This window comes from Setaria italica, chromosome VI (genome assembly GCF_000263155.2).
Source record: "Setaria italica strain Yugu1 chromosome VI, Setaria_italica_v2.0, whole genome shotgun sequence".
In the NCBI taxonomy this organism is placed as follows: domain Eukaryota; kingdom Viridiplantae; phylum Streptophyta; class Magnoliopsida; order Poales; family Poaceae; genus Setaria; species Setaria italica.
This window is the reverse complement of record NC_028455.1, coordinates 30,657,285-30,670,743: the sequence shown is the minus strand read 5'-3', so window position 1 is coordinate 30,670,743 and position 13,459 is coordinate 30,657,285. Positions and strand designations below refer to the sequence as shown.

Here is a 13,459-nt window from a genome sequence, read left to right as displayed (position 1 = left end):
ATGTTTGGATACTAATTAGGAGTATTAAATATAGTCTAATTACAAAACTAATTACACAGATGGAGTCTAATTCGCGAGACGAATCTATTAAGCCTAATTAGTTCATGATTTAACAATGTGGTGCTACAGTAACCATTTGCTAATGATGGATTAATTAGGCTTAATAGATTCGTCTCGCGAATTAGTATAGGGGTTCTACAGTTAGTTTTATAATTAGCTCATATTTAGTCCTCCTAATTAGCATCCAAACATCCGATATGACCCTTACTAACCCCGCAGTGAAACCGACGGTGGTAAATCCAATTCCAAGGAGTCACTGCCACTCCCCGACTCCCAGTACGTGCACACGCACTGCCAACTTGCACCCACGGTCAGGCGATTGACTGCGGCCTGCGTACGTGTTCCAGTGGCAGCCAGCCAGCGATGCATGTCAGGTTTGGATAATTTTATGCAGCGTGCACGTTGACCAGGACAAATAGAAGAGGAAAAGAAAACACAGATTACTAGCACTACGCCCAAAATACAGTGGTACTGTTTTTCTTTAGAGAAAAATACAGTGGTACTGTTAGGATTCTCATCCCGTTGACCTTGGATGCAATGTACTGCCTGGCTTTAACTGGTTTTGGCACTAAAATACGCAAGTCAAAATCTCGGGCACGCTAATAGGGGGCGGCTTTAGAGCTTTGACTTTGCTCCATTTTGAAGGAAAAAAACAAGTTTGACAACCAGAGATGCAGGACCCGATGAGGAACAGTTAACAGCTAGCTATGTTCCAATATTTTCAATAATGAGCAATACCATTTAGCGAGGAGCTCTGCTCAGCTACCGTAGTAGCGTCGCTATAGCATGCTATTTAGAACAATGCGTGAGCCGCTTTAGTTTCTTGAAAAGGAAAATCAAATAAATTTCTTTACACTTCCTAAATAGGCACCTAAAAAATGGTTCACGAAGAATATTGCCAGGCGAACAAATAAAGGTGGGTGGGTTAGGAGTTCACGGTGCTACGCCGTCAGGGTTTTATAATTAGTGGCTAGACAGGTTAAGTAGGAGGACGCTGGGCAGATCAGCGACAGAGAGAGAGTGCGTCACCGATCATATTGTCCGGTAGTGACGGAGTGCGACCAATGAGCAATGCGGAGTAGCAAAACACATAGGTTAGAGAACGGCTGGAATGAGACCTGGTGCAAGAGGGGGGACTAAATGCCCCCTCCCTCCCCACCACACACAAATCCAAGCGTGGTGAACTCCTTTAATTGGTGGGTTTAGTGCTAATATGTCGCATAGAAAATAACAAAAGCCTTGCAGGTTCTTTTGCATGTCCTCCTCTGATTTGTTTTACTGTGTCTTTCCCTGAATGCAAGAGAGTCTGGAGATGCGCGATAAGAGGTCTGCAAGCGAGCGGCTTCTATATATGTCAAGGAAGATTAGAGGTGGAACAAAGAAGAGACGATGGTACGATATGATAACGATTGGACGGCTCACGGCACAGCCTGATGAAATGCCAAGTATTCGGTCGTTGTATGAGGAGTTATTTTTAAATTTTGTGAAGGTCTCCAATCGAACAAGTGAAGCAAAACGGTCCATTTCTTTCTTTTTGTTTGACCTAGGCTAGCATTCGAACATCTCGTAGAACAGATCCAAGGACCTTAGCCAGGGATGTGATCAGGGAGATAATCTAACGTGTTGACCCACAATGCCCGGGGAAATAAAAAGTCGGAGGAGCATCATACGCTGCGCTGGCAGTGGCAGTGGCAGCGCAACGTTGTATGATGGCGCGGTAAATGGATGCCGGAAGGCACCTAGGATCAGATCGAATCGCCTTAGGATCGAATGGAGACGACGACGCGGAGATCACAGCACGAAGCCTTGCCAGGAAGAAGAGCTCTGGCCTCACAGGACCACTGGCTCCTCTGGCAGAGGACGAGCGAAGCGCGACGAGTGAAACAGGCAAACAGCCAAGCGCCGCGCAGGCACTGCAACACCACCACCGGCACATGTGCGATTTTCGCCATGTGATGGGTGATGGGTGATGATCCAGGGGCCAGGGGGCTTGATATCAGAAAATCCCTTCCGGAGGTTACGTACCGGGGAGGCGGTTTTCCTCACCGTCAGATGTGATCTCGTGGCTGATGGAGTGGTAGGGGCAGTACAGGCTACTCCCCGCCGCCTCGTCTCTCTGCTGATCCGTCGGGTGCGGTCCGGGGCCGAGTGGGGCCGGCAGGTGCCCGTCCGCGGGCAGCCTCCCTGGCAGCGGCGGACTGACCATTTCTTCGTCCTCGTCGCCGCTTCCCTTGTTCTGCCGGTTCGTGGTATGATCCGGTGACGAGAGGCCCGGAGGCGGTTCCCTCGCTCGTCCATCCGCGGTCATCCAACCTGCCGCGCGGCGAGCAAACATTTACCTTGGTGGTGCTTAAGGTAAGATGCATAGACCTTCTCAGCCATCTAGGTTCAGGGTAAGATAAGATTATCTGCCGCCTGCCCTGTGCTAGGACATGCCCTTTTTGCCGCAGCTCAAGCGCATGGAGGCGTTAATTAAATCCATGTGATTTGTACCAGGCATTGTTCTTAGTTTAATAATTGTTCCATCATGTGCTGATTCTACCACGTTCTAACGGGCAAATTGCCATGCTATACATAGATGGATTCGTTAGCTTTAGTTATTTCTCCTAACAAATGTTTGCTAATTATGATTCCTTCTTGATATAAAATCTTGCAATTAATTTCTGAATTTGGTTAGTCTTCGTGTGCAATGTCACCTTCTCAAGAACCATATAGTCCTGGCAGCATTCGTCAGGTTGTTTGCTGATTACGATTCCTTGCTGACATGATATCTTCCAATTTAATTCTGAATTTTGTGTGATTTTTTGTCACTGCATGGTAACTCAGTTTGGTTCACTGCAAGTTATGTCCTTTTCAAGATGCATCTTAATTCTCTATCTCCTAAAAACAAGCATCAACCGTAAATAATGTGCCTTCATTGAAATTAATTTACTATATGCAGGAAGCAAAGAAGACATGTTTGCAGTTCGGAGATCTCAAACAGAGGATTATTTCAGTCGACAAATGATCTTCTGGCACATGTTTAGGATTCACAACCACCATGTTATTAGGTTTTCTCATTTTGTTTTCAAACATTACTGATAGGGTATACCTAAATTTTCTTCTGATGGGACCTTTATCCTCCAAAGCTTGGCTAGCTTGCTTGTTAAGTCTTTTCTGGTTGTTTTTACTCGATCTCTGATGTGTATGCTGTCGGCTAAGGCCTTTTAAAAGATGAAATACGATGAGAATGTTCTCACTCGAGTGCAAGTTTTGATGGACTATCTTATCTACTACTGTCCAGCAATCATCAATTCAGACACCAAAGAAGTTGAACCGGAAATGTTAAGCTCGAAGTGCCTTCGTGACAGAGCTGCATCTTAACGATGCTATTTGTTTCATGAAGTCATATTTATACTGCATCAAGTTACATTTCTAAACGAGAGAACAGATTTGTACGATGGGTCATATACAAAGTGCAGTATCCCCTTTGTGAAAGAAAAGTAAGGTGTTTTAGACACTGATTCCAGTATTCCACTGAACATAATGTCAGCCAACATAAAGCCCCGAGACACTCATTCTTCAGGAACAGATCCTTACATTGCACATGTTGCAACAACATGCTACATACACAGAGCAACAGGAACATATCTGCATCTTGCAATCGGCAACAGCTAATTAACAAACAAAAATCAGCTCTATTGTAAGATGAACTGAAGTTGTCAAACTTTGGCTCCAAAAGTGCTTCTGTCGTACCATATTTAAAAAAAAACTAATGATATTTTACAATCAGACATCATCCAAGACTGAAGATGGATGCAGGCTGCAACACCCATGAATATGTTCACCGTACTGAGGGGGCGTTTTCTTCCCGTGTCTTATTTTTAGCACGTGTCACATCGAATGTTTAGATACTAATTAGGAGTAGTAAACGTAGACTATTTACAAAACCAATTACATAAGTGGAATCTAAACGGCGAGACGAATCTATTAAGCCTAATTAAGCCTAATTAATCCATCATTAGCAAATATTTACTGTAGCAACACATTGTCAAATCATGGACTGATTAGGCTTAATAGATTCAGCTCGCCGTGTTAGATTCGTCTTATGTAATGGGTTTTGTAAATAGTCTACGTTTAATACTCCTAATTAGTATCTAAACATTCGATGTGACGGGTGCTAAAGTTTAGCAAGTGGAAGAAAACAGGCCCTGAGTACCTTACGCCAAGGCCATTGCTGGTAAGTCTTGCCCCTTCTGCCGGTTCAGATTGTTCTGAAATTGTTGGCAAAGAAAAAAAAATGCGTGAGAGAACCATCATGAGGAAAGATAACAACCGACTGTACTCGGTCTTGCATCAGTTCAGCAACATCTACGACAGAGACCGAGTACCTTATGCCAAGGCCATTGCAGGTAAGTCTAGCCCCTTGTGCTGGCTCATATAGTTCTGAAATTGTTGGCAAAAAAGATGCATGAGAGAACCATCGTGTGGAAAGATAACAACAGACTGTACTTAGTCTTGCATCAGTCTAGGAACATCTAAGACAGAGACTGTACTTGCTTCATAGCCTAGGAACAATTGATTATCGTTCATGATCATATTCCGACTTGATTTGCTACATCTTAACTATCTTGAGGCATTAAGACATAGCTCCATCACCGAGGAACAAGAGATTATATTATTTGCAGCTACTTACCAAATCTTAAGGCTTTAGTAGTAAGTGTTGTAGGAAATATTCCTAGCCTTGTGGAGATGTGGCAACTGGCAACTACCCCTCTTAAACTCCTAAATATAAAACAAAACTGAGAACAATTTAGCATATTAACTCGTTTCCTCCTGTCTCATTTCTTTGCTCTTTTCTAACTCATGTCCACTCAATTTACATGATTCATAATGTTTTATCATAGAAAACTACTGATTCCTCAGGAACAGATTTTTAATCCATCTTCCTATACTTGATTGGACCATTTGTGAAAGGGGTGTAGTTCTAATCCATTCTTTTACTTGGGAGTATCACTTTTTGTGCTTTTACATACATTCCCAGTTACCTGTTTGTGCTTGTTTAATCTTAATTACATTGAAATATCCAGCACTAAATATATTAAAAAACATTAACTTGAGGTTTCATTTTAATTTAAACTACACATCTCAGCACTAACTCACCATATCGTTTTTTCTTTTCCTCCCAATTAAGAGCAAATGTGTATAGTAATTTCTGCGCACTCCTATAGTCCTATGAACTTGGAGAAAATCAGTGCAATCCAAAGTAAAGATGCACGCACTTCTCGGAGATATTTGCCCCCAAAACATTAGGCCATAAGCATCACTTTTGAGTTTTGATTCGCATATATGTGCCTAACCATAAAAAATTTCTACAGGTCAACGTTTATGGGCAATCATGAATCGTACCTGTTCACCCGATTTACTCTGGCCCGACAAACTAGTCACCGTGTCCCTTTCCATGGCACTCCCTGTGACCCTCTGCATCCCGCTCCTCCAAACTACTACTCCAATTCGTTGCTTGCCATTAGCATCAGTGGTCAAGCCGTATCTGAGGATCCGCTCCCGCCGCAATCTATTGCCCTGTGCCTTGGAACACAGATTGGCCGCAGCTAGGGTTACGAAACAAGCTGGCAATGGCGACGGGCAGTGCCGCAGAACTTGGCAGGACGGAGAGAGGTACCAAGTACCATGGTACCTACCTTCGGAAAGGTTCGCCAGCACCGCCAGCGCCATGGTCGCCGGCGCTGTCCTGAGGGAGGACACCAGCTCCTGCCGATCTGAAGGCTGAAAGACCAACGATTTTCTCTATTCTCTCTCCATGTTTTCGCTCACCGCTAGGCTTCTGTAGACTCTGACAACACCGTTTCTCTCTCTACTACGTGGCGGGCATCCATACTTCCCAAGCTGCAAATCTGGACGGTCCCGCAGATGCCCACCCGGGATTGCCTCTTCCGCTTCATATCCCACACCTACGCTCGCGACTCGCGAGCAGGGGAGTGTCGGCAGTGAGTTTTATCGGCGAGACGGCGCATTGGCTCTACCGGCGTCCGTGCATGTTTGTCATGCGTGCATGCGGCCATGCCGGGGCGGGCGGCACCTGCCGTACCCGTACGTCCGGCCGGGTGCACCGGATCTCGCTCATTTTTCATGGACCGCATTTACGCACGTCCACTCCACTACTGTACTCCGTAGCAGGCAGCCAGGCAGGCTCGCAGGGCCAAAATTTATTTCTGCGCGTCGCAGCGCAGAGCTGCAGGCTGTGGATTATGCGTGGCTAGCTGGAGCCCAGGTTTCGAGCCTTTTGAATACTGGGAGTCTGGGACAGTGCCACGCACTGCCACTGGGCCTTTTGAATGCGTAAAACTGGAAACGTATGGCCCCTGCGTGTGGTCGGCGCCTGTGCGGTGCTAAAATCCATGGCACTCTTGAGCTGGCCTGCTCTCCTGAATTCTGTACCCTTTGGGAGATTTTGGGGTCGCAGCCTGCAGACTCCCAGTGCAGTATTTTTTTGAAAGATTACTCCCAGTGCAGTGCAGCTGGCGCTTAAGCCATGCTGAATTAATCCTGTTTGGATCTATCCAACTAAAATTTAAAAGTTTAGAAGAATTTTTTTAGCTAGCTAAAATTTATCGAAGTAAATTTTAAATACTTTTTCCGAAAAAGGTGGAGGGATATTTTGCTCTTTTATTATTTTTAGCAGGGTTTAGTTGAGTTCAACTAGCTAAAGGAATCTTTAGCCAATTCAAATTAGTGGGGTTCTATTTGATCCATAGCAGTTAAATTTAACTAGCTAAAATTTACTGGTGAATCCTTATATCGCTGATTCGGAGATGGGAGTTCCATGGCTTTTGGGCAGAGGGAAGAGATGAGCCGAGTTAGCGACATTAAACAGGGCATCCTACAATTAAGTCTGATGACCTACTACTCCAGGGTGACTCGCAAAAGTCACAAGTCACAACAATAACCACTTGCCAGCCTACACTTCTCTTGTAGACAAACAAAAGTTTAATATGGAATCTCACATTTGGCGTTAGGCTGAATTGGATGTCACCGCAGCCTATCTCTCATTAGTCCCAGCCTCCCAGTGCAGGGTAGGTTTTTTTTTTAAAAAAAACTTCTCTGGGCTAATTTAGGTTATGCGTTGAGCACAGCCCAAAATATTGAGGCTCTTGCTGGGCTGGGCGAAAAGACAATATTTCAATTGTCCTAAAGTGTACTGCCAAAGCATAGGGGTTCGCTCCTCTAAAAAAAAACATAGGGGTCCGCTCTAAAAGAATTAAGCATATGATTCTTATCTTAATGTATAAATAATGATAGGTGGTATCCAAAGCCTACAAACTTTAAATAGAGAAAACATGGTGTTCTTAAATTTCTCCTGTTCATCAAAAGAAAATGGAAAACTCCGATACCCAAGGCCCCCGCGTCGCTCCCCCTGCGAGCAACACAGGTGACGCCTGAGCCGCTGTCGCCAACCACCTCCCACCGTCCCTCGTGCCCGCCTCGCCAGTGCCAGAGGGGGCCGCCGGAAGCCCGACCGGCTCCCAAGGACGGCAGCGATGGGGTAGACCAACCGGTTTGTGACTTCTGCGCCGGGGCAGAGCGACGCAAGGGGACCTTGGCCGGTGGCGCATCGGAGCGGCGACGGCCTGGATCCGGTCCTGCCATGGGTGGATCCGGCCTCCCCATCCCTGGATCCGCCGCCCACGACCTACCTTGGCAAGCGGGCGCGCGAAGACGGCGGCAGCCCGGGTGAAGATGGCGGGGCGGGTGCGCGAAGACGGCGGCAGCCCTCGGCTCCACTGGCGCAGGTTGCCGAGGAGCAGCGCCATTGCCGGGCAGAGGACAACGGCCATGAGCGACGAGGAGACGACCGCCGTGCCGGAGGTGGGGCTCAGCGCTGGGGCATCGGCGGCGAAGGCAATGCTGGCGAAGGAGGACACAGTGACATACAAGATCTTGGAGGCCATGACGCTGTGCAGGTGAAGCTAACAGAGATTGTTTGCACGTGTTAGCTTTGTGTTGTGAGCAGCCGGCGAGGGCGACGTGCCCGGCTCCGCAACGATGGCGCGGTGTGCAGAGGTCCAAGAAGTCGCGCGGCAGCGGAGGCAGCCCGGGTGAAGGTTGGCAAGTGCGGCGGTGGCCCCAGCCTAGGTGGAGGATGGAGCGCGTCAGCGGCAACCCGACGGAGAAGGAGTTGCGGAGGGGCCGCCAGAAGGAGGAGATGCGGAGGAGGTGTCGTGGAGGAGGCACCGGAGGAGGAGACACGGAGAGAGTGCGGTGGCCGGTGAGGAGGATGACCGCCGGTGTGAAAGCGGAGGTGGAGGTATGGCGACGTGGTGCAAGGAGGCGCGGTGGTGACGATGCTCCAGACGGGCTACCGTGATTGTGGCCGGCAGTGCCGAGCCGTGAGCGTGCAGGGGTTGGGATGCTCCGGGCGAAAGCCCTCGCTGACGTTTGCTGGTGGAGATGACGACGACATTCTAGGGTGTCGTTCTCCCCGTTGGGGGCATCATTTCTAAGCTACAATCCTACTGCATGGGGTCCTCTGGGTGAAAACCTTGTCCAAATTCTGGATGAGCGATGGCGACGCTATTGGCATCGTGCCCTCCTTGGAGGCGTCATCTCTAGAGACCCATCTCGGTCTACGGCATTCCTGGTCCATAAGTGATGGTTGGCCACACCCGGTGGTGATAATTTTGCCGTATCGTAAGCTAGAAGGGTGTTGCTGAGGCCACATGGAGGCGATCGCAGTGATGGTGGTGGCCAGAGGTTGTCGCATAATGTCGGTCTTGGCCGCTTGCAGCGGACCACGGTGGCTGACGTTGCTTCGCAATGGCCAATGTGGTGTGGAACTATGTCGGAGGACGACACTTGTAGCAACGGCATCGTGGGACAACTAGGCTTGCAGCAGACCGTGGCTGGTTGCTCAGCTTGGCTGGGCTACCCGGTACGGTACATTATCGGAAGACGGTGCAAGTAACTTCTCCAGCTTGCTGACATGGCGGCGGTTGCTTTTGCACGGGTGAAGCAACGAGGCGAGGTCAACCTTGTGGCACCGGCTTGGCTGATCGACGGAGAGCTTGTGAAGCGAGGCAACCTTGCTCACCACTCGGACAGTGACTAAAGAAATGGATCCGTGACATGGAGTACTATGGCAGGCGTGGCGAGGCCCCCGCGCGTGGTGTTTCTTCGAGGCGACGAGAGTGAGGTGGAGTCCAACGGCGGATGTGGCGAGGACCCCGCGTGTTGTATTATCACGGTGGCAACTGCGAGACAGCCTGCGAGAGATCCAGATTCGGTGGTTTCACCCTGTCAGGTGAGTGTGGTATTGCAGCGGTACTACAGTGACCTTCTTGGTGCGATGTAGTCTGTTTTTATCGGTTCCCTGTCGATACCGGGCCACGCTTGGAGGTTTCGGCGTATTATGAGCGTGGAGGTTGGTGGGTGCTACCATGGTGAGTGAGTGATGAGGTCGCGTTGATGTCCCAATCCAACTGGTTGGATCTGGCAGTGTTGAGTTGAGTGTCTACCCGCGTTGATGTTTAATCCAACTGGACGAGTTTGTTTTGTTTTAGTTTTATTTTCCTTTATTATCTTTTCTGGAACTCCTTCTTTTTAATATAATCGGTAGCTCTCCTGCCTGGTTCGTTTCAAAAAAAAAGAAAACGGAAAACGAAAAGCCTACACACTCACTTCATTGACCCAGCTTAGATTTAGTAAAATTCTGAAATAGTATATCTACATTACTAACATATAAGAATTTCACGAAATCTAAATATGGAAAAATACATATATTGGACCTAGTTGAAAGTTTTAGCCATCGATTGGACGGGTAATTTTGCTAATTCCTAAAGAAAAAAAATCAAACCTGCAAGAGCCTGGATAATTTGAATTTGTATATTTCATTTTAGTAGCGCAGATGTCGGTGACTTAGGGTACGGGAAACCTTTATTCATATAGCAATGACCAATTCATATACTTGAAAAATCGAGCGCCATGCAAATAGTATACCCGTAGCAAAATGTATAGTGGTTTCGAATTTGGAGCTCCAGCAAAAATGATATATCGGTGCCTGTATTTTGTGGATAATATATCGGTGCAGGATGCAGAAAAAGTCATACGGCAGTCAGAGGGTTGACCAATGGACGGATAGGCACGAAAACAAGTCGGGTTGGAGAAGGTCAAACACTTAACCGACGGACGGATCGACGGAGAAGTCAATCATAAGCTCAGAACAAAGTCAGCCATCATCGCAGCCCCTTATAAAAGGATATGAGGCCATGATGCTCCACGTAAGCCTAACCTAAAAAAAGTATCTGTGTTCTTACATATGTATGTTTTGAAATGTAATTGTGAGTTTACCCTTATTTTTTCAACTTTATGATTTTGCCCTCGACTATTCATAAGTTAATACGATTTTGTCCATAGTCAACGTTCAAAACAGGGTAAATATGCAAATACAAGGGTAAAATCACAATGAATTGTGAATAGTTGAGGGCAAAATTACAAAGTTAAAAAAATAAGGATAAAAATATAATTGCATTTCAAACTAAAAAAAGAAAAAGAACCAGAAAAGCCCATCCACAGCGGGTCAGACAGAACTCGGAAGAGTCCGAGGAAGAAAAAGGAGGACGCTTTGGCGGGCCGCGGGCCAACAAATCTCCAGCTGGAACGCGGCTGACGCTGCTGACGTCCTCCCTGACCGCAGCAGCACCCACCACCAGTGTGCCAGCCCACTACGCAGCGCCACCCGGGAGGCCGGAGCCCAACCCGCCCGTGCCGCAGCGCCCACTCGTCACTTTGACCGTCCGTTTCCCCAGCCTGTCCCGACGAGTGGAGTGGCGGAGTGGCTCCGCGGTCACCGTCACGGGTGACGACGCGCCCCCGCCCCCCTCCGGCCTCCTCGCCCCGGCTGACAGGCGGTCTCGTCCGCTCGGCTCTCCGAGGGGTAGCGCCGTAGCAGTCACCGATCAGTGGAGCTGCCGCGAAGTTCGCGCGACCGCGACCGCGACCGCCAGAGGACGCGACGCTCCCAGGTTGACGTCGCCGTCGACGTCGCTGCCAGGGGACGCGGGCGACTGGCACGCTACCCCCTGGCGTATTCGTCGAGGCTTTTCGAGGGATTTCGCGCAGGGGAATCACCTGCATCCCCCGGATCGGGCACACGACCGGACGTGAGGAGACAGGAGACCTCCTGATTTCAGAGACGAGGTACACGAGCCACTAGGCAATAGCCATGGCGAGGTTGGCCAAGGCACACACACATAGCAGCAGAGACCATCTCCAACGTGTGCGGGGCAAATTTCCTCACTTTTGCACTATGAGACGATAAACTGTGATTTGGTTGTTGCCAAGTGAAATGGAGAAAATACTACACCCTCGTTTAAGATAGAGTGTCTGGTGTGGAAGAAGACAAACTCGAGATGCAGAGAAGACAACAGGAATGAGGATGCATTATTTTCAAGATTTACCGGTCCAGTCTATTAAGCGTTTTGTTGGTCTGAATGTATGCATGCACGAGGTTGGTGTGCATGTGTGATGTGTGTGTGTGAATAATGCCTACGCCTATATACTATGTTTGTAAAAAGATGTAATGGGAATAAGTTTTACTCAACTAAAAAGTACTCCGTAGGATATAGATCCTAATAGAATGATTGCACTGAAAGGCGTTGATGTAAACTCTATAGTTGTATATGTATCCCGCTAGTGGAATAAAATAAACTACCCTTCGCGTAGCAATTCTGTCACTGAAAAGCATGATACAAGCACAACGATACTTAATTTGCCAACCAATGATTGAGATTAGCACGTGGATCATATTGAGAATTGATAGTAATCACAAATAGGCAGGGAGTGATCTCAGTACTTTTATATGTACCCTTAAGCACGAAATAGCACAGTCCAAAAATGTTTCATCCAAATCCCGTGCGTAGAAATTGGTTCACAAGTCAGTAGTCAGCTCGTGTTCCTTGCTTTTCAAGTAGAAAAGGTACACTCCCAAAATTGCCCGGTGAATACAGTTGGTAGGACTCTACTGATAATGTACAAAACTCTGCTATGATCAAATACGTTACAACAGAGCTGAGGAAAAAAAAACAGAGAGAGCCAAAAGAAGCATATTGTTGAAAGGCTAGGATGTTCATTTTTCAAACTACTTCAACGGCTGGGATCTAATCACAGACGATTCAATTCCAAGCGCTCGAAGTTGGCGGGAACCAGAGCTCGCCCTCGTCCAGCTTCATCAGGTCCTGCAGTCCTTCCCAGAGCTGCTCCCCTGTTTCCTGCCCGCCCCGCGGCGGCCACTCCGCCGGCTGCCCCCGCTCCTCGGCATCCCCGCTGCAGAGCGACGGCGACTGCGTGTTGTCCGACGACCTGGCGGCGGCGCTGGCGTCGCCGTTGCTGGCCTCGTCGTGGGCGAGCTGCTCGGGAAACGGGAAGTTGAGCTTGGCGCGCGGGCCACGGAACTCGATGGCGGCGCGGTCGTAGGCCTTGGCCGCCTCCTCGGCGGTGTCGAACGTCCCGAGCCACTTGCGCACCGCGCGGCGCGGGTCGCGGATCTCCGCCGCCCACTTGCCCCACGGCCGCTGCCGCACGCCGCGGTACTTGTTCTTCTTCTTCCTCCGCCTCCTCTGCCCTCCCGCCGCCACGGCCGCATTGTTGTTCTCCGCCGCGCCGCCATCCAGCGCGATCACCTCGGCGCCCTCCCCCCCGAAGAACTCGCAGCCGAGGCACCGCTCCATCCCGCATACCCGGCATGCCGCGCCCGCCGCCGCGGCAGGGAAGATCTCCGGCGGCGGCGTGGTGTACCCGGAGACGACGTGGAGCAGGGCGGCGACGATCACCTGGTGCTCCTGCTCGGGGGAGATCACCCTCCCTGCGAACGGCGGCGGCGGCTGCTGCTGCGACACCTCCGGCGGCTCCGCGCCGGCGGAGCTCGGGGAGGGGTCGTCGAGGTGGCCGTCGAATCGGATCATGTACGCTTGGTTCGCTGCCATGGCGGAGAAGATGCGGTTGGTCATGTGTGTGTTCTTCCTCTGAGCTCGTGTGCTTGTCTGATGGCGAGGCGCTGCTTTGAACTGAGCGGGAACTGGTGAGGCGCTGAGCTTTTATACGAGGTTGACATCGCACGGTACGCGGCGAATGCGGACAGAGAAGGGAGAGGATTAATTAAGCTCCGTCTAATGGCGCTCCCTCGCCCGCGCGAAGAAAACGTGGGCAACGTGCGCGTATTCCTGCCTCTGTTTTTGGTTTTTTTTAATCCCGGTTTTGCCCTCCTGGTCTGGCTGTAAAGGGTCAGGGTGTGGACGCGGGGGCGTATTGCGGGGGCACGTGAGGTGACGGCCGAGGTGACGTCAGCGGAATTACGGGATTCGGATGGGGACGTGGAGGCTGGAGCAGCCGGTGGTCCCGCCGTTGA

General features: G+C 49.5%; 1 protein-coding gene and 1 long non-coding RNA gene across 2 annotated transcripts; both read right to left on the bottom strand.

Annotated features, from left to right (window-relative positions):
* Positions 1–4,140: 4,140 nt before the first annotated feature.
* On the bottom strand, positions 4,141–5,993 carry LOC101768841. Its single transcript, XR_215425.2, has 4 exons — positions 5,742–5,993; positions 5,449–5,628; positions 4,431–4,485; positions 4,141–4,313 (listed from the first exon to the last, which is right to left on the bottom strand). It is a non-coding gene; the product is annotated as an uncharacterized LOC101768841 (long non-coding RNA).
* Positions 5,994–11,819: 5,826 nt separating this feature from the next.
* Positions 11,820–13,126, bottom strand: LOC101768441 (ethylene-responsive transcription factor ERF109). Its single transcript, XM_004973616.3, has one exon. The coding sequence runs from the start codon at positions 13,059–13,061 to the stop codon at positions 12,228–12,230; it is 834 nt and encodes a 277-aa protein (XP_004973673.1). The 5' UTR covers positions 13,062–13,126; the 3' UTR covers positions 11,820–12,227.
* Positions 13,127–13,459: the final 333 nt, after the last annotated feature.